This window comes from Pipistrellus hanaki (assembly GCF_964339955.1).
Source record: "Pipistrellus hanaki genome assembly, chromosome: 15".
In the NCBI taxonomy this organism is placed as follows: Eukaryota; Metazoa; Chordata; class Mammalia; order Chiroptera; family Vespertilionidae; genus Pipistrellus; species Pipistrellus hanaki.
The window spans coordinates 38,653,124-38,676,942 of NC_140517.1; the positions used below are offsets into that span (position 1 = coordinate 38,653,124).

Genomic DNA, 23,819 nt, shown 5'->3' on the forward strand with positions numbered 1-23,819 from the left:
TTGAGGTGAAATGTCCTATAAATGTCAATTAAATCCATCTGAGAATCACTGTTTCCTTGATGATTTTTTGGCTGATTAATATTCATATGTAGCCTGGCCTGCATTACTCAGTGGCTAAGCTTTGACCTATGAACCAGGAGATCATGGTTCAATTCCTATCCAGGACATGGGTTGCAGGTTCAATCCGTAGTAGGGGACATGTAGAAGGCAGCTGATCAATGATTCTCTTTCATCATTAACTAGAGGCCCGGTGCACAAAAATTCATGCACTCAGGGGTCGGAGGGCAGTCCCTCATCCCAGCCTGCACCCTCTCACAGTCCAGGAGCCCTCAGAGATGTCTGACTGATGGCCAGCAGTTGGACATCCTTAGCACTGTGCTTGCCAGCTGTGAGCCTGGCTTCTGTCTAAGCAGTGCTCCCCCTGTGATAACACACTGACCACCAGGGGGCAGCTCCTGCATTGAGCATCTGCCCCCAATGGTCAGTACACATCATAACTACTGGTCATTCCACCGTTCAGTCTATTTGCACATTAGCCTTTTATTATATAGAATGTATATATACATTCCCTCTCCCTTCCTCTCTGAAATTAATAAAAATATTTTTTAAAATATTCATATGTATATGACATCTTCTTTATCTGTTCATCTATCAATGAACACCTTCCATATCTTGGCTATTATAAATAATGCTGAAATGAAGGAATGAAACGAGGGCAAAAGAGATCCTGAGAAGCCGAGAGCCAACATGTCACCATATGCTCTCTGTGCAAACTTCCCGGAGGAGCACAGAAGCAGCACCCAGAAGCTGAAGTCAGCTTCTTAGGGTTTCCTAAGGAGTGCTCAGAGCTGGAGGACCATGTCTGCTAGAGAGAAAGGAAAATCTAAAGACATGGCAAAGGCAGACAAGGCTCATTAAGAGAGAGAAATGAAAACTCACATTCCTCCTAAAGGGGAAACAAAAAGAAAATTCAAGGCTCCCAATGCATGCCACCTTTAGCCTTTTTCTTGTTTTGCCCAAAATCTAAGGAAAATGTCCCAGCCTATGCAGGTGACTGCAAAGAAGATGGGAGAGATGGAGACTCACTGCTGCAGGTGACACGCAGCATGACGAAAAGAAGGCTGCGAAGCTGACAAAGAAATGTGCAAAGGTCATTGCTGCCTATCTAGCTAAAGGAGAGCCTGATACTGCCGAAAGGGAGTTTTAAGGCTGAAAAAAGCAAGAAAAAGAAGGAAGAGGAAGAAGACCAGGAAGAGGAGGAGGAGGAAGAAGAAGATGATGAAGAAGATCAACTGAAGGAGAAAACCAAGATGGCGGCAAAGGTAAACAACTAATCTGCCGCCTCACACAACAATTTCAAAACTACAACTAAAAGACAAAATGTCTATCACCCAGAACCATGGGAAAGCTGACTCAATGGAGCACAAGCCCTGAAAAGCTGAAAAGCTGAGGTACAGAGGCATGTGAATTGGGCTGGTGGCGGGAGACTGGGCACGCGGCATTTTTTCAACTTGAAGGCAAATAAGCTCCCAATCACTTTAAAATCCAGTTTCTGGGGTCATGTGGGGGACCCAGACACCTACCAGGAGAAGCTGGTCTTTGGGCCATCAGGTCCGAAAGTAAGAGTGACTTTTTTGCAGAGGTGCGTGCAGCAATCATTGTTTTCTGCACTGGAGTACCGGGATGTGGGGACTTGGAAACATGGAAAGGCAGAGATGGCTAACAGCAGCCATCGCTATTTGCCACGCCCCAGCCTAGTGACACCCTGAGACCTCACCCTGCCCTGAGACCTTACCCCACCTTGAGGCCCCGCCCCTGCACATTCTACAAACCCACCCAGGCTCCAAACATTTTGCATATAAATGGCCTGCCCTGTGGCAGCTTAGTGAAATAAACTGCAGCTCCAGTCAGACTGCTCCAAAACCACAAAATCCCAAGCAAAGAGGAGAAAACTGTAGTTCTTGTTGTAGCTTCTGCTGGGTGGCCTTAGACAGTAGCTGACCTGCACCCCATTGGAAATCCAGAAACTAGTGTATCTAGTGGTCGGTGTGGGATGACACCAGATTTCAACTACTCCCATAAGGAACACATTCAAGAGGCAGACTCAGTGAGTACCAAAGCCCTACTGGAACAAGTCCTGCCCCATAAACGTGTCTCCAGCACAGCAATTCTCCCATTATAGACACAATGGGTCCTCACAGCCAATTGGCCTGGAGGTCAATTCCTCCCAGTGGCACCAACAACAATCAAGACTTAACTACAGCAAAGCTGTACACACAGTCCACAAAGGGGTGCACCAAGAGTGTCCACCTCATGTAACTGGGAGGCTGTCCCATTGAATCATATAGGACACCCAGCATACAAAGCTACCCTACCAACTCAGGGAAGCAGTGAAAATGAGGAGACAGGGAAACAGAACACAAAAGAAAGAAATGGAGGAGAACAAAAGACTGGATATAGAGTTCAAAACCACAGTTATAAGGTTTTTCAAGAATTTCCTAGAAAAGGCCGGTAAACTTAATGAGACCATTGAGGATATGAAAAAGGACTAACTAAAATATAACATACATTGACTGAAATAAAAAATATTTTACTGAGACCCAACAGCAGACTAGAGGAATGCAAGATTCAAGTCAAAGATTCAGAATACAAAGAGGCAAAGGACACCCCTCCGGAGAAGAAAGAAGAGAAGAGAATCCAGAAAGTTGAAGACAGTGTAAGAAGCCTCTGGGACAACTTCAAGCGTACCAACATCAGAATTATGGGGTGCCAGAAGAGGAGAGAGAGCATGACACTGAAAACCTATTTGAAGAAATAATGACAGAAAACTTCCCCCATCTGGTGAAAGAAATAGACTTACAACTCCAGGAAGCACACAGACCCCAAACAAAAGGAATCCAAAGAGGACCACACCAAGACACATCATAATTAAAATACCAAGAACAAAAGACAAAGAGATAATCTTACAAGCAGCAAGAGAAAAACAGTTAGTTACCTACAAGGGAACACCCATACGATTGTCAGCTGATTTCTCAACAGAAACTATGCAGGCCAGACAGGATTGGCAAGAAATATTCAAAGTGATGAATAGCAAGAACCTACAACCAAGATTACTCTACCCAGCAAAGTTATCATTCAGAATTGAAGGCCAAATAAAGAGCTTCACAGATCAGAAAAAGCTAAAGAAGTTCATCACCATCAAACCAGTATTATATGAAATGCTGAAAGGTGTTCTTTAAAAAGAGGAAAAAGAAGAAAAAAGTAAAGATAAAAATTATGAAAAACAAATACACATCTATCAACAAATGAATCTGAAAAATCTGAAGAACAGAATAAACTGGTGAGTATAATAGAATCAAGGGCATAAAATGGGAGGGGATTGATAATTCTCAGGGGGAAAGAAGTGTCTGAGTCGGGGGTACGGGAAGAGACTAGACAAAAAACATACACCTATGGATAAGGGCAGAGGGTGGGGTGGGGACCGGGTGGAGGGGAACTATGTGGGGTGGGGGGAGGAGAAACAATTGTAATAATCTGAACAATAAAGATTTATTAAATAAATAAAAAAAGATCAACCGAAGGACTTGTATGCATGCATACAAGCATAACCAATGGACGCAAAACACTGGGGGGTGAGGTCATCTATGGGAGTGGGGTGGGAGGGGGAAATGTGAAGATATGTACACATATAATACCTTAATAAAAAAAATGGAAAAAAATAAACAAAAACAAAAAAGATGATGATGATGAATAAGTTGGTTCAAGCACAGTTATTTTTTCTTGTCTATAAAGCATTTAACCTCCCTGTACACAACTCATTCCTCTTAAAGAAAAAAATTGAAATGTAAGACTGTGTAAGATTTGTTTTTAACCTGTACAGTGTCTTTTTTTGTGCAGTTAACACACTACCGCATGTGTCTTTAGCTAGTCCTGTCCTGGTGGTGTTTTCAATAGCCACTAACCTTGCCTGGTACAGTCTGGGGGCTGTAAAGTGGCATGGAAATTTAAAGCAGGTTCTTGTTGGTGCACAGCACAAATTAGTTTTCTATGGGGATGGTGGTTTTTCATCATCAGTTGACTTTGATGCAGCTTTTAAGAAATAATTGTTGCTGAAACCGGTTTGGCTCAGTGGATAGAGCTTCGGTCTGCAGACTGAAAGGTCCCAGGTTCGATTCCAGTCAAGGGCATATACATTGGTTGCAGGCACATCCCCAGAAGGGGGTGTGCAGGAGGCACCTGGTCTATGTTTCTCTCTCATCAATGTTTCTGACTCTCTATCCCTCTCTCTTCCTCTCTGTAAAAAACCAATAAAATATATTTTTTTAAAAAAGAAAGAAAGAAAGAAAGAAAGAGAGAGAGAGAGAGAGAGAGAGAGAGAGAGAGAGAGAGAGAGAGAAAGAAAGAAAGAAAGAAAGAAAGAAAGAAAGAAAGAAAGAAAGAAAGAAAGAAAGAAAGAAAGAAAGAAGCCTGTTTGGCTCAGTGGATAGAGCGTTGGCCTTCGGACTGAGAGGTCCCAGGTTCGATTCCGGTCAAGGGCATGTACATTGGTTGAGGGCACATCCCCAGTGGGGGTGGTGCAGGAGGCAGCTGATTGATGATTCTTTCTCATCGATGTTTCTAACTCTCTATCCCTCTTTCTTCCTCTCTGTAAAAAAAACAATAAAATATATTTTTTTTAAAAAGAAATAATGGTTGTTCTGTGAACTGAATACCACTCTGTAATTGCAAATAAAGTTGCAGCTGTTTTGTTGACATTCTGAATGCTTCTAAGTAAATACAATTTTCAAATTGTATTTACTTACATATTGTATTTCCTTATAAATTGTATTTACTTACATAAAATACAAATTATTAGTATTGTTGTCCTTGTCACAGGTCTGATGTTTTTCTTCTTGAGGGAAGCTTGTCTTGATTTTGCCCATTTTGGATCATATGATTACAGTGTTTATCTTTTCATATAGTTAGCTGATAAAATGCTTTTGTCTACACACCCTGCATAATTGGGATGAGGGTAATGAGAGTTGAATTGAGACAGTTTTCCTCCATAACAAACTCAAAATCTTGGTCAGTTGATAATTTTCATATAGCACCATTATACTTGCAAAGTGAAAAGTGACTGCTCTACTCACGCATGGGATTATTAAAATAAACATTTGCAAGTCTGTCCTTAAAGGACTAATAGAAAAGTATGTTCTAATCTTTACATGAGGACTTGACTTTTTTTAATCCCCATTACCAGGTAATGGCAGTTATGTTTGCAGTTCCCACATTAAAGAAGGCCTGAGAATGTATCCCCAAAAGCGTGAGCTTAAAATGCAAGACTGCGGTATGAAGTTTTTTGTTGACATTAGTCCTGGCAAAGGCTCTGAAGGAAAAAAAAAAAAGTGCTGACTGTTAATGTCTTTTATTTATCTAAATATGGATTGCTTAGGAAACTTGAGACTCCATTAAAGGTATATTTAATTAATGGGCCAACTTTTAAAATTGTATGCTATGTTTAAGATCAAGTATATTTTCCAAATTATAGTTTGCCCCATTATAAAATCAAATAGACATGAGGGAAATAAACTTTGTATTACAGATTGAATTGTCCAATTTTTCTGAATTTGATTTCTGTAAGACTCAAAACCCATTAGGGTCATGTTTATCCACTTAGCTGTTTAGGAAACAATTTGGCAATCTTGTGGTTTTTGACATTTTCTTACGGTGCCAGTGTTTTAAAATAGCATTCTTCATTATAAACTGATGAACCAAAAGATAGATATAGAGACAGTAAAGCAACAAGCAGACTGTCAAATTACAGTGGGGAGGGGAGGGAGATTTGGGGGAGATAATAGATCAACCGAAGGACTTGTATACATGCATATAAGTACAACCAATGGACATAAAACTCTGGGGAGGGAGGGTATATATGGGAGGGAGGGGAGCAAAAAAAAAAAATCAATAAAATATATTAAAAAAATAAATAAAAATTTTTAAAAGTCAAAAAAATAGCGTTCTTATAATTTTACACTGTTTTGTTATATAATTTTGACTTGGATATTTGCATTTGCGTTTGTTTATATACTTACAGGAGGAATAGTGAACATCTGAGTCCTGGATGATACTAATAAACTAATAATTGCAGAGGTTTAAACAAAGAAAAAAAATAACCATCTGGTCAGGCACATACCTGAGTTGCGGGTCCAATCCCCTGGTTGGGCCACATATGAGAAAACAACCAGGCAACTGACCCATGTTTCTCTCTCACATCAATGTTTCTCTCTCTATCATCTATCTATCATCTCTATCTATCTATCATCTTTCTTTCTTTCTTTCTTTCTTTCTTTCTTTCTTTCTTTCTTTCTTTCTTTCTTCCTTCCTTCCTTCCTTCCTTCCTTCCTTCCTTCCTTCCTTTTTTCTTTCTTTCTTTCTTTCTTTCTTTCTTTCTTTCTTTCTTTCTTTCTTCCTTTCTTTCTTCTTTCTTTCTCAAAATCAGTATAAATATATCTCAGGGTGAGGATTAAAAGACACAGGGAGAGAAATGCCCAGAGAGACTGTGAGCAGTGAAATTGATACCCAGGGGGCCAGCCACAGAGGTGACCGCCTGTGCAGATGGACACACAGACACATGGTGGTTCCTTGGGGCTCAAAGCCACCCACCCTGATGCTGCAGGTGAAGGCCTATTATGGGCAGGTGCTCACTGTTCACCTGTTTATAGTGCACCTGGGCCCGACCCTGGTAGTCTTGCTATGCAGCTATGAAGTGCTCCACGAGAATCAGATAGAGCAGGCAGCCACCTTCAGAGGGCACCCAGAGATGACCATTTCCAAGAGGACCAAGCAGGAAGATGGTGAGACCTGGTGAGGTGTGGGGGGATGGCAGGGCTGTAGGGCAGGACCAACCGACTCCCTCCAGGTGGCAAGATGGACTACCTGAAAAAGAGCGGAAATGGGAGCCTGCTCTATGGCGTGGTCAACGTGGCTGAGCCAGATGCCGACGAGGAGGAGACCCACCCGGTGGACCTGAGCTCCCTCTCCGACAAGCTGCTTCCAGGACTCAGCTTCACCACTGTGGGCTTCAGAGATGAGAGAAGGAGCAAAGTCACGTTTCTCTCAAGTGCCAGTACTGTACTTTCAATGCATAATCATTTTGTATCTGCCTATGGAGATGAGACAGGTGTGCAGTGTGCGCTGAACCTGCAGGAGTTTGTGAAGGATGCTGGGAGCTACAAAAAGAAAATGATGGATGACCTCTGGGACCAGATCACAGGCGGAGACCCTGTGATCTGGATGCTCTTCCAGCTGAGGCAGAGGATAAATGTCATGATGAAGCCATCAGATGAAGTAAAGACTGGGGATTCCCTAGGAGATGGTGGCTCTGTGCTGGATTTCATGTCAATGAAGTCGTATTCTGACGTCTCTTTGGTCATCTCCATGCTCAGCTCTCTGGGGGAAGCGAAGAAGGAGCTGGACCATGATGACTGCCATCTGAACTTGGGCGAGATGACAAAGCTCCTACAGGATCTGCATGAGACGCAAGCAGAGTGTGGGGGCTCCGGGCCATCGTCCAACCTCAGCTCCCTGTCTAACACCTTCGACAGGGACCAGCACCACTTGGGAAGTCCTTCTCACCTCAGTGTCTGTGAGCAACCAGATGTGACCCATGACCCGTACGAATTTCTTCAGTCTCCAGAACCTGCAGCCTCTACAAAGAGCTAGCCTTGTAGATAGTCATTAATTGTTTTTTGTTTTGTTTTATTTTTATTTGCATGTACAGAGTTTTTTTTGTGAGACAAGGGCTACATGTTCCCTTGGGCCTGCAGGGAGCAGAGCAGGGAGGGGATAAATTGTCTCTGATCATGTCGGCCTAGTGTTTCTGTAGATAGTCCTGTGAACTTAAATAATGGAAATCCTAAATAAAGGGAGTATAAATAAAAAATATATACATATATATGTAAAACACTCAGATAAACCTTGGGACATAATATGTGCTCAATAAACATTGCTTCCCCTGCCCCACCCCCACCCCTTCACCACCAAATACCAATTTGTGCACAGAATCCTCTTTGCTACAAATCCTCTTTTGCCCATTTACACATTACAATGCACTATGCTGCCCTGGACAACTACATAAAATTAAATTCATGAAAGAAACCAGACATAAAAGGTCACATATTGTGATTCTATTTATATGAAATATGCAGGCTAGGCAAATCCACAGATGCAGAAAGTACGTAGGGTGGTTGTCAGGGGCCAGAAGAGGAGAGAATGGGGAATGACTACCCCATGGACGAAGGATTATCTTTTGAGGAGATGAAAAAGTTCTGGGATTAGATAATGGTGTGGTTGTATAGAGTGGTGATGAGTCTAGATGCTATTGCGAGACCTAAAGCTGTAATGTGCCATGAAATTATCTGTGGTTTCCATTGGTGACAAGGTTGATTACCATTACCGATATCACGGTCACTGTGACCTGCCTTCTTAACTGAAGAAAAGGCTAACTTTCTAACAGAGATTAGTGAAAAAGATGCAATTTTGCTTCCCATCCAAGTTCACAGACCACCTAAACGCTAAGGGTGCCTGGACCACCATTAAAGTACTCCCAGTACAAAGGCTTCGAAACTATGCCCTGGAGTCCTCTACGCCTAGATTAAAAGCTGACTCTACCACATGTAGGTTATGGCAAGTGGCTGCCCTCCCTGGGCCTCAGTTTCTTCATCTAGACCGAGACAAGGAGGGAAGTTCAGAGAAGGCTTCCTGGAAAGGTTTGAGTCAGGATGAGTAGAAGTGAGTCAGTTTAGGAAGATGAGAGACGTGCAGAAAGGTAAAAGATCCAGGGATGAGGAAGTTTGATGCTCTGGAGTAACTGGGAAAAGTTCCAGTTTTTTGGAGCCTATAGAGTGGGAGGAGGTAGTGAGAGGCAAGGCTGGAGTGATGAGGAGGGACCATACAAGGTGAGATCCTTTTATTCATATTAAAAACTTGAACTGTGTCTTGAGGGCACTGGGGAGCCATGACATGATTTTGAGCAGGGGAGTGATGTGGTCAGATGTGTGCTGGGAAGAGATTGCTGTAGCTGCGGCATACACAGAGGCACACCTTTTCACCCCACCTTCCTGATTCACCGCTCTGTTTCAAGCATCATCTGCTCTGTGGTCTTTGCCATCATTTTGACTACCAGGATGAGAATTTCAAGACCTTCTTTTTCGTTTTTTGCCATTGTACTTTTTTTCTCTTTTCTTTTCTTTTTTTAAATATATTTTGTTGATTTTTTACAGAGAGGAGGAGAGAGGGATAGAGAGCTAGAAACATCTATGAGAGAGAAACATCGACCAGCTGCCTCTTGCACACCCCCTACAGGGGATGTGCCCTCAACCAATGTACATACCCTTGACCGGAATCGAATCTGGGACCCTTCAGTCCGCAGACCGACGCTCTACCACTGAGCCAAACCGGCTTCGGCACTTTTCTTTTTATTAGCAATATATTTATTTAGTTATTGTCTAAAGTTTTACATATGTCTCCTTTCCCCCTATTGACTCCCCCACCCCAGCCATTTCTACCCCAGGCAAGCCCCCACCACCCCAGTGTCTGTGTTCGTTGGTTATGCTAATATGCATGCATACAAATCCTTTGGTTGCTCTTTAATCCCCCCTCCCCTGCCATTTGTCTCTGGATCTATTCTTGTTCATCAAATTACACTGTTCATTATATCCCACATATGAGTGAGGTCATGTGATATTTATCTTTCTCCAACTAGCTTATTTCACTTAGCATAATGCTCTCCAGATCCATCCATGCTGTTGCAAATGGTAAAAGTTCCTTCTTTTTTATAGCTGCCAGAGGCAAAGGAACCTTAGTGCACTGCACATGGGAATGCAGACTGGTGTAGCCACTGTGGAAGAAAGTATGGAATTTCCTCAAAAAGTTAAAAATGGCACTCCAATTTGACCCAGTAATCCCACTTCTGGGACTATATCCTGAGAAACTTCAGGTGGGAAAACCTGAAGTAGGTGAACACATTTTGGGTGCAGGTATTTAAAGACACACACACAGTCCCACAACCCTTTCTCTGAGGCCCTATCATCCATTCAAATTTTCACCAGCAACCCTTATGTTGTGTCCAGCTCTTTACTTGGTATTGAAAACATAGCAGAGGCAAAACATTATACGATATTTGTCCTCTTATGACTGGCTTATTTTATTTAGCATAATGTCTTCAGGGTTCATTGATATTGTAGCACACATCAGAATTCCCTTCCTTTTAAGATTGAATGATATTCCATTGTGTGGATACACCACATTTCATGTATTCATTCATCTGTTGATGGCACCTTGAGATGCTTTCACCTTTTAGCTGTTGTGAATATGGGTGTCCAGGTATCTCTTCAAGTCTCTGCTTTCACTCCTTTTGGGGTGTACCCAGGCCCGGATGTGTCTCTGAGAAGTTCTCTCAGACATCCTCTCCAGGCCTGAGATGCAGCAGAAAAATCAGGCTCCAAGAACCTGTGAAATCTCCCCAAATCTGAAGGTAAGGGTGCCCACATACATGGCCTTTTGTAATGTGGAGTGGTGACTTTTTCCTCTCCTTGCAATAGCAAAGTGAGTAGTGCCAGGGAAGCGAGAGGCTTGACAAGGGAATGCCCTTACCTTGGTTCTCAGCAGCCTGAAAATTCCTGAATGCCCTTATCATTGGTTAGATGTTGAATTATTTGCTTGAATTGACGGAGGTGGAGAGGTTAAAAAATGTATGGCTTGCAAAGCAGTCAAAACCTAATCTAAAAGAAATCTATGACTTGCAAAGCAGTCAAAAGCTAATATTTTTATTCTCACAAAGGCTGAAATCTGTTTTTGTGGTTGGAAGTGATATAATTAATGTCATGGCAGCCACTAGCTTCATGGTTCACCTTCGTGAGAATAAAAAAAGTTGTTGAGTCAAGTGGCCTGTTGACTACATGGTGTGAAGAGAAAGGGCCCTTCTTGGATTTCAGTCCTGCTTATGCAAGACACAACCTTTGTGACCTCATGCGGTATCGCTGGTAATAATAATAACCACGTATTTGTTACCAGCAGGGAGAGGTCCTCACCCCCACCTGTTGCTCGTGGGCTTCTTGTAATGTCCCAAGAAAAGGAGTTTCCTGAGACTCTCATGGGAGGATGAAATATTGTAGAAAGCTTTATTTCTGTGGAATTACACCCTGAGTTTCCCTGGCCCTATGTCTCTTTGTTAAACCAAGAAAGAAGTGTAGCTGTGCCTTCAATGGGGCTAAATTCTGTAAAAGTCAGTGTCCAGAGTTTCTCTTCCATGTTAGGGCGTATTCCAACCCAGCATCAGGCTAGCTTAGTTAGTGCTCAGATTTGCAATCCATCAGTCCGTTGCATGTGGGGTCCACAAGACCACATGACTATGGAGGAAACACAGGCAAATGCAAGGAAGCAGGAACAAAAGAGCCCACAAGCCAAGAGCCAAGAGAGCTCTTAAAATATATATATATATATATATATATATATATATATATATATATATATATATATAATTATTATATTAGTTGATTTCAGAGAGGAGGAAGAGAGAAATAGAAACATCAGTGATGAGAAAGAATCATATATTGGCTGACTGCTGTACTACTGGGGATCGAGCCCACAACCTGGGCATGTGTCCTGACCAGGATTTGAACATGTGACCTCCTGAGCCACACCAGCCAGGCCAAGAGAGCTCTTTAATTTGGGTTATGTATTCCAGATTTTTTGTTGTTAGTCTTCACCTGAGGATACTTTTCTATTGATTTTTACAGAGTGAAAGGGAGGGGGAGGGGCAGAGAGAAACACATAGATTTGTTGCCTTCCGTAGGAGCCCCAACCAGGCTGGTCCCCAATTTTTCACAGGCTTACATTGGCTCCACCTCTTCTAGCCAATTACTGTATTTCTGTTCTCAGGTTTGAAAGACAAGCAAGCACTTTCCCTGAATCACACCAACTTCACTGCACGTGAGTCTATCTCGCCTTTGTTGAAGCCCTTCCCCAGTGACCTTCAGGGAATGGGCAGCTGGTTCCCTGAGGAGTGTGAAATTGCAGCTTCCTGGTGAAACCGCCCAAATGGCATGCCTACAATGTCTGGCCTCCCTTGCTTCTTTCTCATTATTAATAACTAGCGAATCACAATGTTACCTTATTGAGTACTTATGTGCTAGTGATTGTCAGCATTTCATTGTCTCCTCTGAATAGATACTATTATTATGTCCATTTCGCAGATGGTGATAGTGAGGTTCATAGAGAAGTCACCCAGGTGCAGAGTGATAGAGCTGGGATTAGAGCCCAGATCTGCTGACCCCACCCCATTGTTCCCAGGACCAACTAGACCAGGGATCTTTGAGCCAACATACCAGAATCACACCTCTGGGTGTTCCCCTCAGTGGGTATTCCATCTGACCTTGAGGCATTTTTGAAACATGGTGATTCCAGGTTCTTTGAAAGCCACAGCCCTTCAAACATGGTTACTCTGAGAAGATGCTGAAAGTGCCACAGTCTGTCCCCTCCTTGGACCCAGGGACAGCTTCACTTCTCAAAGGGAGCTGTCCACACTCTCTAAGATGACCACCTAGTGTATACCTACCCTCATAGGTGGACAAGAGTATGTGGCATCTTGCTTTATGGCAGAATAAAGTTATATATTCAAGGAGAAAATCAGGAAAGATTTAGCTGAAATCACACAGTTTTACTTAAGACTCAGACACTGGCTCAGAAGTCATCTGTGATCTATTCCTCTTCCCTGTCTCTCTCAGGTGCCTTCTCATCTCTGATCTGTCCCCTCCCCCCACCCCCCTTACATCTGGTCTCTGTAGCTCCCTGCTCCCTCAGGCAGTCCTGGCCTCTGAGGCAGATTCAGGTGGAAGCGGGTTCTAGATGTCATTTTCTCCAAACTAGTGCTACCACCCAGTCCCTGCAGGAGTAGGGTGCCAGTGCTGGGTTTACACCCACACTCTTGCCTCTGAGATGTGGAGTGTACAGGGGAAAGGGCTCAGTACTTTCACCCCTCTTGCATAATTCTCAGTCCTTGAGTAAAGCCAGTTACGCAAAGAATGAACCTTTGAACCCCATTTTGTAACATTTGCTAAGATTCCTTCTCTGCTGCCCCTGTATGGAGGGGTGAGTTATAGAAGGGATCATCCTTGACCCAGAGTGGCGGGGGACAGTTGGGTTAATGCCTTTTGTCCTGGTTTAGTTATTAGCAGCACCTCTTTCACTCTCAAAACAATCCTGGCGAGGACAATAAATGATAGTAGTCTCTAGTTCAAATGCACTTTGATTTATGGCCCAATAGTTAACATCATAAATAGGTTAAACTCCCCATTCCTCCTCTCCTAGCCCCTGGAAACCACCATTCTACTTTCCATTTCTATGAATTTGACTACTCTAGGAACCCATATAAGAAGAATCATACAGCATGTGTCCATTTGTGACTGGCTTATTTCATTCAGCATAAAGTCATGGTGTAGCATGTGTCAGAATTTTCTTCTTTTTTAAGGCTGAGTCATAGTCTATTAGAGAGACATACCAGGTTGTTTACTCACTCATCCCCTTGTCAGATTTACTCATTCATCATTCACTCACTCAACAAATTTAACTTGTACCTAGCACAAAAGCTGTAAGTATAACCCACAAAAGTCCCTCCTCTCAAAGTGTTTATACTCTTGTGTTTGGAAACAGATAATAAATAAACAAGCAAAATATATGCTCTATCAGATGGGGATAACTGCTCCAGTCGAAAATAAAGGAAGAAATTCTGGAAAGAAGGGAAGCCTTCCTGAGAAAGAGCATCCTTAAGCAAAGCCTAGAGGAGGTAAGACTGGGAGCCATTTGGACACATGGGGGGAGAGCATTCAAAGCAGAAAACCAGCCAGTGCACAGGCCCTGCTGCTGGTGGCCTGGTGTGTCCAGGAACAGTGAGGGAGCCATTACAGCTGGAGTTGAGTGAGCAAGATGGGAAGAGGTTGGTAAGGAAAGTGAGGCTTAGAGGCCAAAGGCCTTTCTCAAGGTCACATGGCTAACAGGAAGCAAACCTGTGACTTGAATAGGGTCTGTCTGACCTCAGTGCTCCAGCTCTTAAGCATAACCCCATTTTGCCTCACAAATAACTCAGCAACAATTCCCATGTATTGGTCATTTACCTTGTGTGAATCCTATGCTTGTATTTTACAGATGTTATTTCATTTTACATGTGGCAAAACGGAGACTGCGAGATCTGATAGAACTGGTGGGAGCAGAATCAAAGGCAGGTCTGTATGATCTTTAAGATCATACTCTTCCCTGCTGTTCCCTGACCCATAGAGCTATGAGCTTCCATATTTTAGGATCTCGGTGCCAATATCTAAGTACTTCCCAAGCTGGTTGGAAAATGGCCACTACCCTAAGGATCTCCCCATACTGCTCCCACATGGATCTGGCCCAACCCAGCATCCCCAGACTTCCCCAGAATCCAACATCTGAAGGGTTAACATGGGGCTCAGCAAGAGGCCTCCCCACCCTGTGCTTGCCAAGTATCAGGTGTCTGTTCTTATTGTATAGGTGTTACGCACTTGAAATATCACTCCTTCTTGAAACTATAATGTGACATTTCTGGAAGGAGGCAGATTTTCAGCTCAGAGATTAACGTCAAGTTCACCCAGCAAAGGAATACAGAAAGGGGCCAAAACCAGGAAAGATTTAGGTTGACATTCTCCAGCACAAGCCTCATTGGAACCTGCCTCTAAGGGCAGATACCAGTACACACCCTAGGCTTCTTGCCTAATCTCCAGAGGAATTCCTTTTAGAACTAGGCCCTGAGGTCAAATCATGTGCTACACCCTGTTCAACATTACCTGGGGCCTACTGGAATTCACTGTGTTGTCCATTAAAATACTGCAGCTAGCCCTGGCCAGTTCAGTTCAATGGTTAGAGCATCAGCCTGTGGACTGAGGGGTCCTGGGTTCAATGCTGGTCAAGGGCACGTGCTGGGGTTGTGGGCTTGATCCCTCCCCAGTGTGAGGTGTGCAGGAGGAAGCTGATCAATGATTCTCTCATCATTGAAATTTAAAATACCCGGGGGCTTGGACTTGTTTGGAAAAGTCAAAGCAAGGGCTGCTACCTTCAACAAGGTCTCCTAGAGGCCCCCGACCTTTCGGAGAATCCTCCTTACAGATTTTCTAACCAAGTCCCACACTGCCCAACCTGCCTCCATCTTTACATGGCTTCCTCCTTGTGTGCATGTCTCTGTGTCCAAAGTTCCCCTTTTTATAAAGACACAGTTATATTGCTTTACAGCCCAATTAATAACCTCATCTTAACTTGATTATCTGCAAAGACCCTATTTCCAAATGAGGTCACATTCACGGATACTGGAGGTCAGGATCTCAGTGTCTCTCAGGGGGACACAATTCAATCATAGCAGTGGAGGAAATGCAGAGAAGTGGACACATTCAGGAGATATTTTGGAGGTAAAGTTGACAGGTTGTGGTGATTAGTTGCATAAAGGCAGTGGGGAGATGAATGAGTTGGAACAATGGATGGATGGGAAATTGCTATCCCACTCGAGCTAGTCTTGCTACTGTTCCAGGCAAGCAGGTTGGGGGCTGGGGCATTCAGGTGAGGAGGGTGCCATTGAGAGTGGATGGTGCACCTGGAAGGACAGAATCTGTGGGAGGTGCCCCCATTACTGCCCCAATCTTGAAACCTTACAATGAATGTTTTAATATAAAAATTAGACACTTTCACCTTAGCCGGTCTGGCTCAGTGGATAGAGCGTCGGTCTGTGAACTGAAAGGTCCCAGGTTTGATTCCGGTCAAGGGCACATGGCCAGGTTGTGGGCTTGATCCCTCGTGGGGGGCTTGCAGGAGGCAGCCAATCCACGATTCTCTCTCATGATAGATGTTTCTATCTCTCTCTCCCTCTTCCTTTCTCTTTGAAATCAATAAAAATATATTTTAATAAAATTAGACACTCTCAGAATCATGGGATCTTAGGATATAGAATAATAATGCTTGACAATGACAGAGCCCTTCTTAGTCCCAGCATTGCACTGAGCAATTTACATTCATGATCTTATTGAGTCCTTTCTAGATGATGAAACAGCTCAGAGTGGGATGAGCTCCAACCAGGGTTAGAATGTGGTAGAGATGGATTTGACCCAGATCTGCCTGGCTCCAAAGTCCTTAAACAATAAGCTTTCCTCACACAGACACCAATAATAATATTTTTAACAACAGTCATGGCAATGACAAGAATGTCCTCATTGCAGAGCTTACTATGTGCCAGCAATGCCCAGATGTTTGACAGGCCTGTGCCACTTAACCCCCACTTCACAGAGGAAACAGCAGAACTCACAGATGCTAAGCCACCTATCCAAGGTTACCAGCAAGTAGGTGACAGAGGTGTGGCTTGAATCCAAGCCTGTTCTCTGGCACCAATGTCCATCTCAGAATAATGGAAGGGACCTCCTCACCTATCTGACACTTGAAAATTAAAGCAGGAGAAGGAAGGATCTCCTGCAAGATCCCAGCCAGCTGTGGCACAGGGAAGGGGCACGGTGACAAAGAGGGGGCAGAAGTGTTGGACAGAGTCCTGTGTTTGTAGACATTCCTGGGCTTGTTTCTTTCACACCCTTCTTGAGTTGATAATAAACACTAGGGACAAAGCACTTAATCTTCTGAGAAATTTTTCTGGAATTGTGTTCTGATGTACTTTCTCTTCCTGCCAAGACTGGTTCCTCCACTTAGTCAGCCACAGAATGCCCTGGGTACTTTTTGAGACTTCTAAAAAGGAATCTGAGCCCTGCCCAAAAGGTCCTGGTCAAGCACTTTCCCCCCACTGTGACTCAATTTTCCCAGCTGTAAAATGAGTCTGTATGGGGCCATGGAGAAGGGAGTAACTGGTCTACATTTAAAAATATGGGCCAGACACTTACCAGCTCTGTGAACTTGAGCAAATGTCTTGATCTCTCTGTACCTTAGTTTCCTTAACTATAAAATGGGACACTAATCACACTCACTTCACATGGTTGTTTTGAAGACTCATTGAGGATACTGGTTGACTAAACTTGACAAATAAGAGTTGTTCAAAAGTTTATCGCTCCCTATTTCTCTTCTAATAAACCAAATGCACCCATGGGGGGACCTGAGGCACTAGGATAAATGATCAAGGAGGAATCTGGGATTCCAAGGCTAGTCAGGGAACTGAGGTGCTAAGATATGATATTATTACGCCCAGATTTGTGATCCCCAAAGACCACCAGGGATCCGAGTCCGATGCAATTGCAGAAAGCCTGAATTCCATGCCAGCATGGGCTATGTCCCACCCATGTCGCCAGCGTGGCAGAAGAGAGAACGAATTTCAACAGTTCAATGGGTTTTATAGGGGTGGTGATGTCACAGCTTTTGCTGACCCCAATTGATTGGGTGAGGGCTAGAGTCCAGTTACACAAAATGGAGGATAGCTCCACCCTGCTCCACAGTACAAAATGGAGTCAGGAGTTAGCCTCACCCCACCCTGCCCTCTCAATATAAAGTCCCATGACCCCCAGATTTTGGATTCTGTCTGGTAACTAAAGGGGCTAGAGCTCAGATATCTCAGAACATCATCAGACAACAGATCAATAAATATTCTAAAAAAATAAGAAGAAAAACTGGTCCTAGCTGGTATGGCTCAATGGATAGAGTGTTGGCCTGCAGACTGAAGGGTCCTGGGTTTGATTCTGGTCAAGGGCACATGTCCGGGTTGAGACCTCGATCCCCAGTAGAGAGTGTGCAGGAAGCAGCCAATCAATTATTCTCTCTCATCATTGATGTTTCTATCTCTCTCTCTCCCTCTGAAACCAATAAAAATATTTTTAAGAAGGAAGGAAGGAGGGAAGGAAGGAAGGAAGGAAGGAAGGAAGGAAGGAAGGAAGGAAGGAAGGAAGGCCTCCACAAATAATCTAAGATGCATTGGTTTTAAAAGGAAAGAAAAGAAAATTTGATATTCTGAATTCCAGGCCCTGCTTTAGCCTGGGCACTGATCTGAATCCTGGTTCCTCAGTGAATGCTGACCCCAGTCACCCAGCCAAGCTGCTGATTCCAAACACAGCCCTGCCATGAGAAGCATCCCAGGGGACAGGCTGGCAAGAACAGAGAGCAGGAGATATGAGACTGTGTTAGTTGTGTTTCATTAGAGGTAAAAAGGGAAAGTGCTTAGGCCAGAAGGTCCATCAAGGGAAATTTTGGAAAACGAACCCAGAGAGTTCCCTTAAACTATTAGCAAAATCTTTGAATGTCTCACTGATAAATTTTGACTTTTTCTTAGGGCCTTAGGAAACCTAAGAGAGAGAATCACAATAAGATTTGTCCTTTAGAAAATTCACTCTAGTTTGGGGACTGGAGTAGAGGAGTGAGACAGGATTTGGGGGTGTGGGAGAGGGAGGAGGCTAAGTGTAATAGTCAGGGTAGCTTAACCAAGAAAGAACCCCGCAAGTCTTAGTGGCTTAAAGCAGCAAAAATTCCTAATCCACAACTCATTTGAATGAGGGTTTGTTCAGTCTCGGCTAGTGGTGATTTAAGGAGCTTAAGGGTGGAAGATTTCAACCCCAATGCATAGTCACCTTGACCCAGAAGTGACACATACCACTTCTGCTCTCATTCTTCTGGTGAGAACTGGTTTCATCACTATAATACTTTGGCCACAATTCTGGAAAACAAAACACAAATTCTTGGTGGCCAGCTACTTCAGACTGCCACGGCAGGGTTCTGGTCATGGAGATTCATATTCGTGGTTTGTTTATTAACTCAACAAATATTGATTGAGATAATGTGTTATAGTTGCTGTTCTAAGTACTTAGTCAACCAGGAACCAAAGTTCCTGCTCCCATGGACCTTAGATGTTTGTGGAGAAAACTGGTAATAAATACAAAAGTACGATTTCTTTTCAGTTGCAAATAGCAGAAACTCACTTCAAGTCACTTAAGAAAGCAACCAGTGCCCAAGCGAGCTTGGCTTAGTGGATAGAGCATTGGCTGGGGACTGAAGAGTCCCAGGTTCGATTCCGGTCAAGGGCACATGCCAGGGTTGCAGACTCAATCCCCAGTAAAGGGCATGCAGGAGGCAGCTGATCAATGATTTGCTTTCATCATTGATGTTTCTATCTCCCTCTCTATCCTCTCTTCCTCTCTGTAAAAAAAAAAAAAATCAATAAAATACATTTAAAAAAAAAAAACTTTGGAAATACTCACTTTTCCCAGTATTCCTTGTGGGTAGGTGTATCCATGTGTCAAAGTTTTAGTCAATGTGACATACGGATATGGTGTTCTAAAAGTATGATTGTTCCCCCTTAAAAAGAGAGTATAATGTGAGGAAAGTCCTCTTAAAGTGCAGGCTGCCCTCTGTTTTCTGTCTTTGGAGAGGGTCAAGCAAGGCTCTGATGCCTGGAGAAGTGGCAGCCACCTATGAGTGAAAGACAATAAGCTTAAGGCCTAAAAGTCAACAAATAGGATATGGAACAAAAATAATGAAGTTTTTACTGCTTTGTTGAGTTATTAAATAAGCTCTGGCACTGTTTACTTCCCAACTTGTTGCTTTGTAATATAATTAAAGTAGAGGCCAGGTGCACGGGATTCGTGCACTGGTGGGGGTTATGGCCTGTGGGGATCGGCCATCTGTGGGAGCACTGCTCATCCCCATCAGCACCACTCAGCTCCTGCATTGAGCATCCTCACCCTGATGGTCAATACACATCATAGTGACTGGTTGACTGGTCATTTTGGTCATTCCACTGTTCAGTCCCTGGGCTTTTATTATATAGGATATTGTTATTGTTGAGCCAAGATTCTTGCTTCACTGTTCACTAGGTGACCAAACTGTGCAACCAAGGTTAAAAGGTAAATATTGATAGATGTCACTCAGAAAAGAGATTAGTGCATGATTCCAGGTCCTTGAGAACAGACAGCATGCACCAAGGCTCAAGTAGTGGCAGTCTTTAGTTAGAGTAAGAGAGGTGAGAGAATGTGGAAGATCCAGCCCCTTGCAATCCATCAGTCCCCTGCCCAATGGATTTACTCTACAGCCAATCTGGCCATGTAACTGTACACACCCCACTTTGTGCTTCAGTGGAAGGACCAGGATCCCTCCCCTGTGGAGCCTAAAATTCAGAAACCTGCAATATATGGATGATCTATTATAGAATTGTTTTTTAAAAATCAGGGGCATGCCTGAGGGCCATTGACACACGCATTTCTGCAGAACAAGTGAGTACCCACTGAGTCTGAAATAGGAAAAGATGCTCTCACAAGGCCATAAGCCCAGCACAGGCTGTAAGGGCTCCTAGCCTCTTGGTAAGAAAGTGTTCCAGGCCCAAGGTCTATTCTAATATAGCCAACCTGTGGGTGGAATACCACACACATGAGACTGCCTTCCCCAACTATTCTGCTACTTGCAGCTGAAAGCATTCTAGCTGCCTACATCTTGGAGTGACTTCCTTTGACAAACTACATGGCTGCTGCTGCTCATCTCTGAAAGTTACTTCTGTGCAGTATCCTCCTTGTCCAACCTGAAGGGGTGCGGGAGAAGATTTCCCTTCTGGGATTGAGCATCTTTGCTTCTGGCTCCTGGGGTGTCACAATTGCCTCAGTCAACCACAGTCCAGACTCGGAGTCTATTCAGACAACTCCCTTAAATTAAGCCCACATTAGGAAGATGCTTCAAGTCTTGGAAATTCCATGAAGGTTGTCTATAACACCAAAAGTCTTGACAACTCTTGGTTTTGAATCTGAACTCAGGACCCGTCAGGTGATTAGAAAAGGGCACCCCTTATAGATGGATGAATTAGAAAAGGGATCTCCTCTGGGCAGATCCATCCCCTAGTGTGCAAAACTTGATGAGTATCCCTTGCTTTGAAAGTGATTTCCTGTGGTTGGATGCAGCCTTGCGCCAAAGTACATGACTTATCAGGCGAAGTGTGAGCAAGATTGCAGTGGCCATTCACTCTCTGTGCAGTGACCAGCCTGCCCATCAGGGGCAGCTCCAGGAAAAAAACCTGGGGATTTCTGTATTAAGTAATGTAAAGGCCAACTTGATGTAACCTACAAATCCCAAAATGCAGTGGCTTAAATAAAAGAGAAGGTTGTCCGAGAGATGCAAATCAAAAAACAATGCGGTACCATCTCACTCCTGTCAGAATGGCCAACATCAACAAATCAACAAACAACAAGTGTTGGCGAGGTTGTGGAGAAAAAGAAAACCTTGTGCACTGCTGGTGGGAATGCAGACTGGTGCAACCACTGTGGAGAACAGTATGGAGTTTCCTCAAAAAACTGAAAATGGAACTCCCATTTGACCCAGTAATCCCATTCCTAGGAATATATCCCAAGAAACTAGAAACACCAATCAGAAAGGATATATGCACCCCTATGTTCATAACAGCACAATCTACAATAGCTAGAATCTGGAAACAGCCTAGGTGCCCATCAGCAGATGATTGGATCAAAAAACTATGGTACATCTACACAATGGAATACTATGCTGCCGTAAAAAAATAAGGAATTCTCATCATTTGCAGCAACCTGGATAGAACTAGAGAACATCATACTGAGTGAAATAAGCCAGTCAATGAAAGAGAAATACCACATGACCTCTCTCATTTATGGATATTAAAGAACATTATAAACTGATGAACCAAAAGTCAGATATAAAGACAGTAAAGCAACAAGCAGACTGTCAAATTACAGCCGGGAGGGTAGGGAGAACTGGGGGAGATAAGAGATCAACTGAAGGACTTGTATACATGCATATAAGTACAACCAATGGACACAAAACTCTGGGGAGGGAGGGTATGTATGGGGCGGGCAATGTTAAAATATGTACACAGATAATAATTTAATAAAAAAAAATATTTAAAAAAAAAGAGAAGGTTGATCCTCTCCATGTAGTCAGTCAGGGGCCCAGCTTCCTTCTGTCTTGTTACTCTGCCATGCATACCTCAGTGGTGGCCTAAGTGCAGCCCCCAGATCAGCAGCTTCAGCATCACTTGGGACTTGTTAAAACGGCAAATTCTTGGGCTCTCAAAACAGATCTACAAGATTGGGAACTCTGGGGGTGGGCCCAGCTATCTGTGTTTCAACAAGGCTCCAGGTAATTGGATGGACACTCAAGGTAGAGAACCACTACCCTACAGTGATGTCCTGATCTTCATGGTCAAAGCGCAGGAAGCACTTTTTCCTTCTTGAATCATCCCTTCCTGTCCAAGAGGTGGCCAGGATGGAAGTCCTCTGATTGCTCAAAGACTTCAGGCCCAGAAGAAACTTGAAGTCTGGGCATGCAAATGGTTTAAGAGGGCGAGGAAGTACACTCTAGCATAATAGATTCTGAAGACAGGCTGCCTGGATTTAAATTCCCAAGATGCCATGTTCCAGCTGTGTGTCTTTCAACAAGTAACTTCTCTCTGAGCCTCAGTCCCCTCTCCTATAATATGGGGATCACTGCTATATTCCTCTCATGGCATTCCCATGGGAATTCACAGGGTAATTATGTGCCTGACACACAATAAGCCTTCCAAGGATGTACTTAGTCATCTTAATAGTTTAATGTTGATGGGAGTTTCTATTTGTTTAAGTCTTGTGTTAAAGGCTTTGCCTACAATAGCATATTGAATCCTCATGATACTCTTGTGATAGGTGTATTTTATAGAAAGTTGCTCATTTTATAAAAGAGGAAACAGGCAGACCAATAAGATCACATAGGGTATAGGTGATAGAATAGGAATTCTAACTTGGGTCTGATTCACATAGCCTAAAATAGTTATGTATTAATTAATTAATTAATTAATTAATTTAAAAAGAGTGAAAGAGGGAAAAATTGATGTGAGGCATCTCCCATAGATCAAGGAACCAAGGTACATGCCCCTTGACCAGAAACAAATCCACACCCTTTAGTTCACAGGTCCACACTCCATCCACTGAGCCAAACCAGGTTGGGCATAGCCTAACATCTTAATCACATCTCAAGAAAACGGGATTTCTTTTGAGTCCCAATTTCAATGCCAGATAGTTCCTTATGTGTACATGTCAGCCATGATATTTCAGATCTGGTTGGTGGACAAATGGTGGTAATGCAGGTCCAACCGTTTCTGGTTTGGTTCTGGGCATTCTTCAGCAACACGCAGCTGCTGTCTGCTGGTATGGTGAGGCGTCGCCAGCATCTTCCATCTCTGAATTGTGTCTCTTCTGTGTTCATGGATGGAGCACTTCTGTCTATTCCTCTCTGTTACATAACCATTATGGCTTGTTGCAGTTTAGGCTCTTACAAGGGTATTTCTTGGATCACATGATCTCACACATCTAGAGGAAATAATGAACAACATAAACTGATGAACAAAAACAGACCCGGAGAAAGAGAAGCAGCGATCAGACTCTCAAACCTCATAGGGAAAGTAGGGGAAGGTGGGGGTAAGGGGAAGAGATCAACGAAAGGACTTGTGTGCATGCATGCATATGGGCCTAGCCAGTGGCTATGGACAACAGGGGGGTGGGGGAATATGTAGGGAGGGGTTTGGGGTGGGAATTGGGGGATAAGGACAATTATGTGAGACCATAATCAATAAAATAAATAAATTAATTTTAAAAACAAAACGGGATTTCTAATAGTTCCTCCGTCTTCTAAGAAGACTTCGCCACCTAGTGGCTAGAGGGCTAACCTGTGATAGCTTTGGATGAGGCTGGGTAGGCAAGAAAGTTCCCTTTCTGTAGCCACAGCGAGGGTGAGAGAATCCCCACAGGAAACAGGAGCACTGGCCCAGAGGCACCTCCTGAGAGAAAAGTGTCCAGAAAAAGATGCGTCGGATG

The 23,819-nt window shown here is 43.5% G+C and overlaps 2 protein-coding genes and 1 pseudogene across 7 annotated transcripts in view; all 3 read left to right on the forward strand.

The window, feature by feature from the left end:
* CYP2S1 (cytochrome P450 family 2 subfamily S member 1) overlaps window positions 1-23,819 on the forward strand; it is an 84,870-nt gene that overhangs the window by 6,426 nt on the left and 54,625 nt on the right. The window lies entirely within an intron of this gene.
* Window positions 748-1,581, forward strand: LOC311633868 (high mobility group protein B1-like; annotated as a pseudogene). The gene has a single exon. The product of its transcript is annotated as a high mobility group protein B1-like (transcript).
* LOC311610081 (bromodomain-containing protein 9-like) lies at window positions 6,395-7,905 on the forward strand. Its single transcript, XM_084860978.1, has one exon. It carries the CDS (start codon window positions 6,907-6,909, stop codon window positions 7,699-7,701), a length of 795 nt encoding a protein of 264 aa, XP_084717104.1. The 5' UTR covers window positions 6,395-6,906; the 3' UTR covers window positions 7,702-7,905.

What these genes read in the sequence shown, in the direction of transcription:
- LOC311610081 (XM_084860978.1), top strand. Translation starts at nt 6,907, where the DNA reads ATGGACTACCTGAAAAAGAGCGGAAATGGGAGCCTGCTCTATGGCGTG.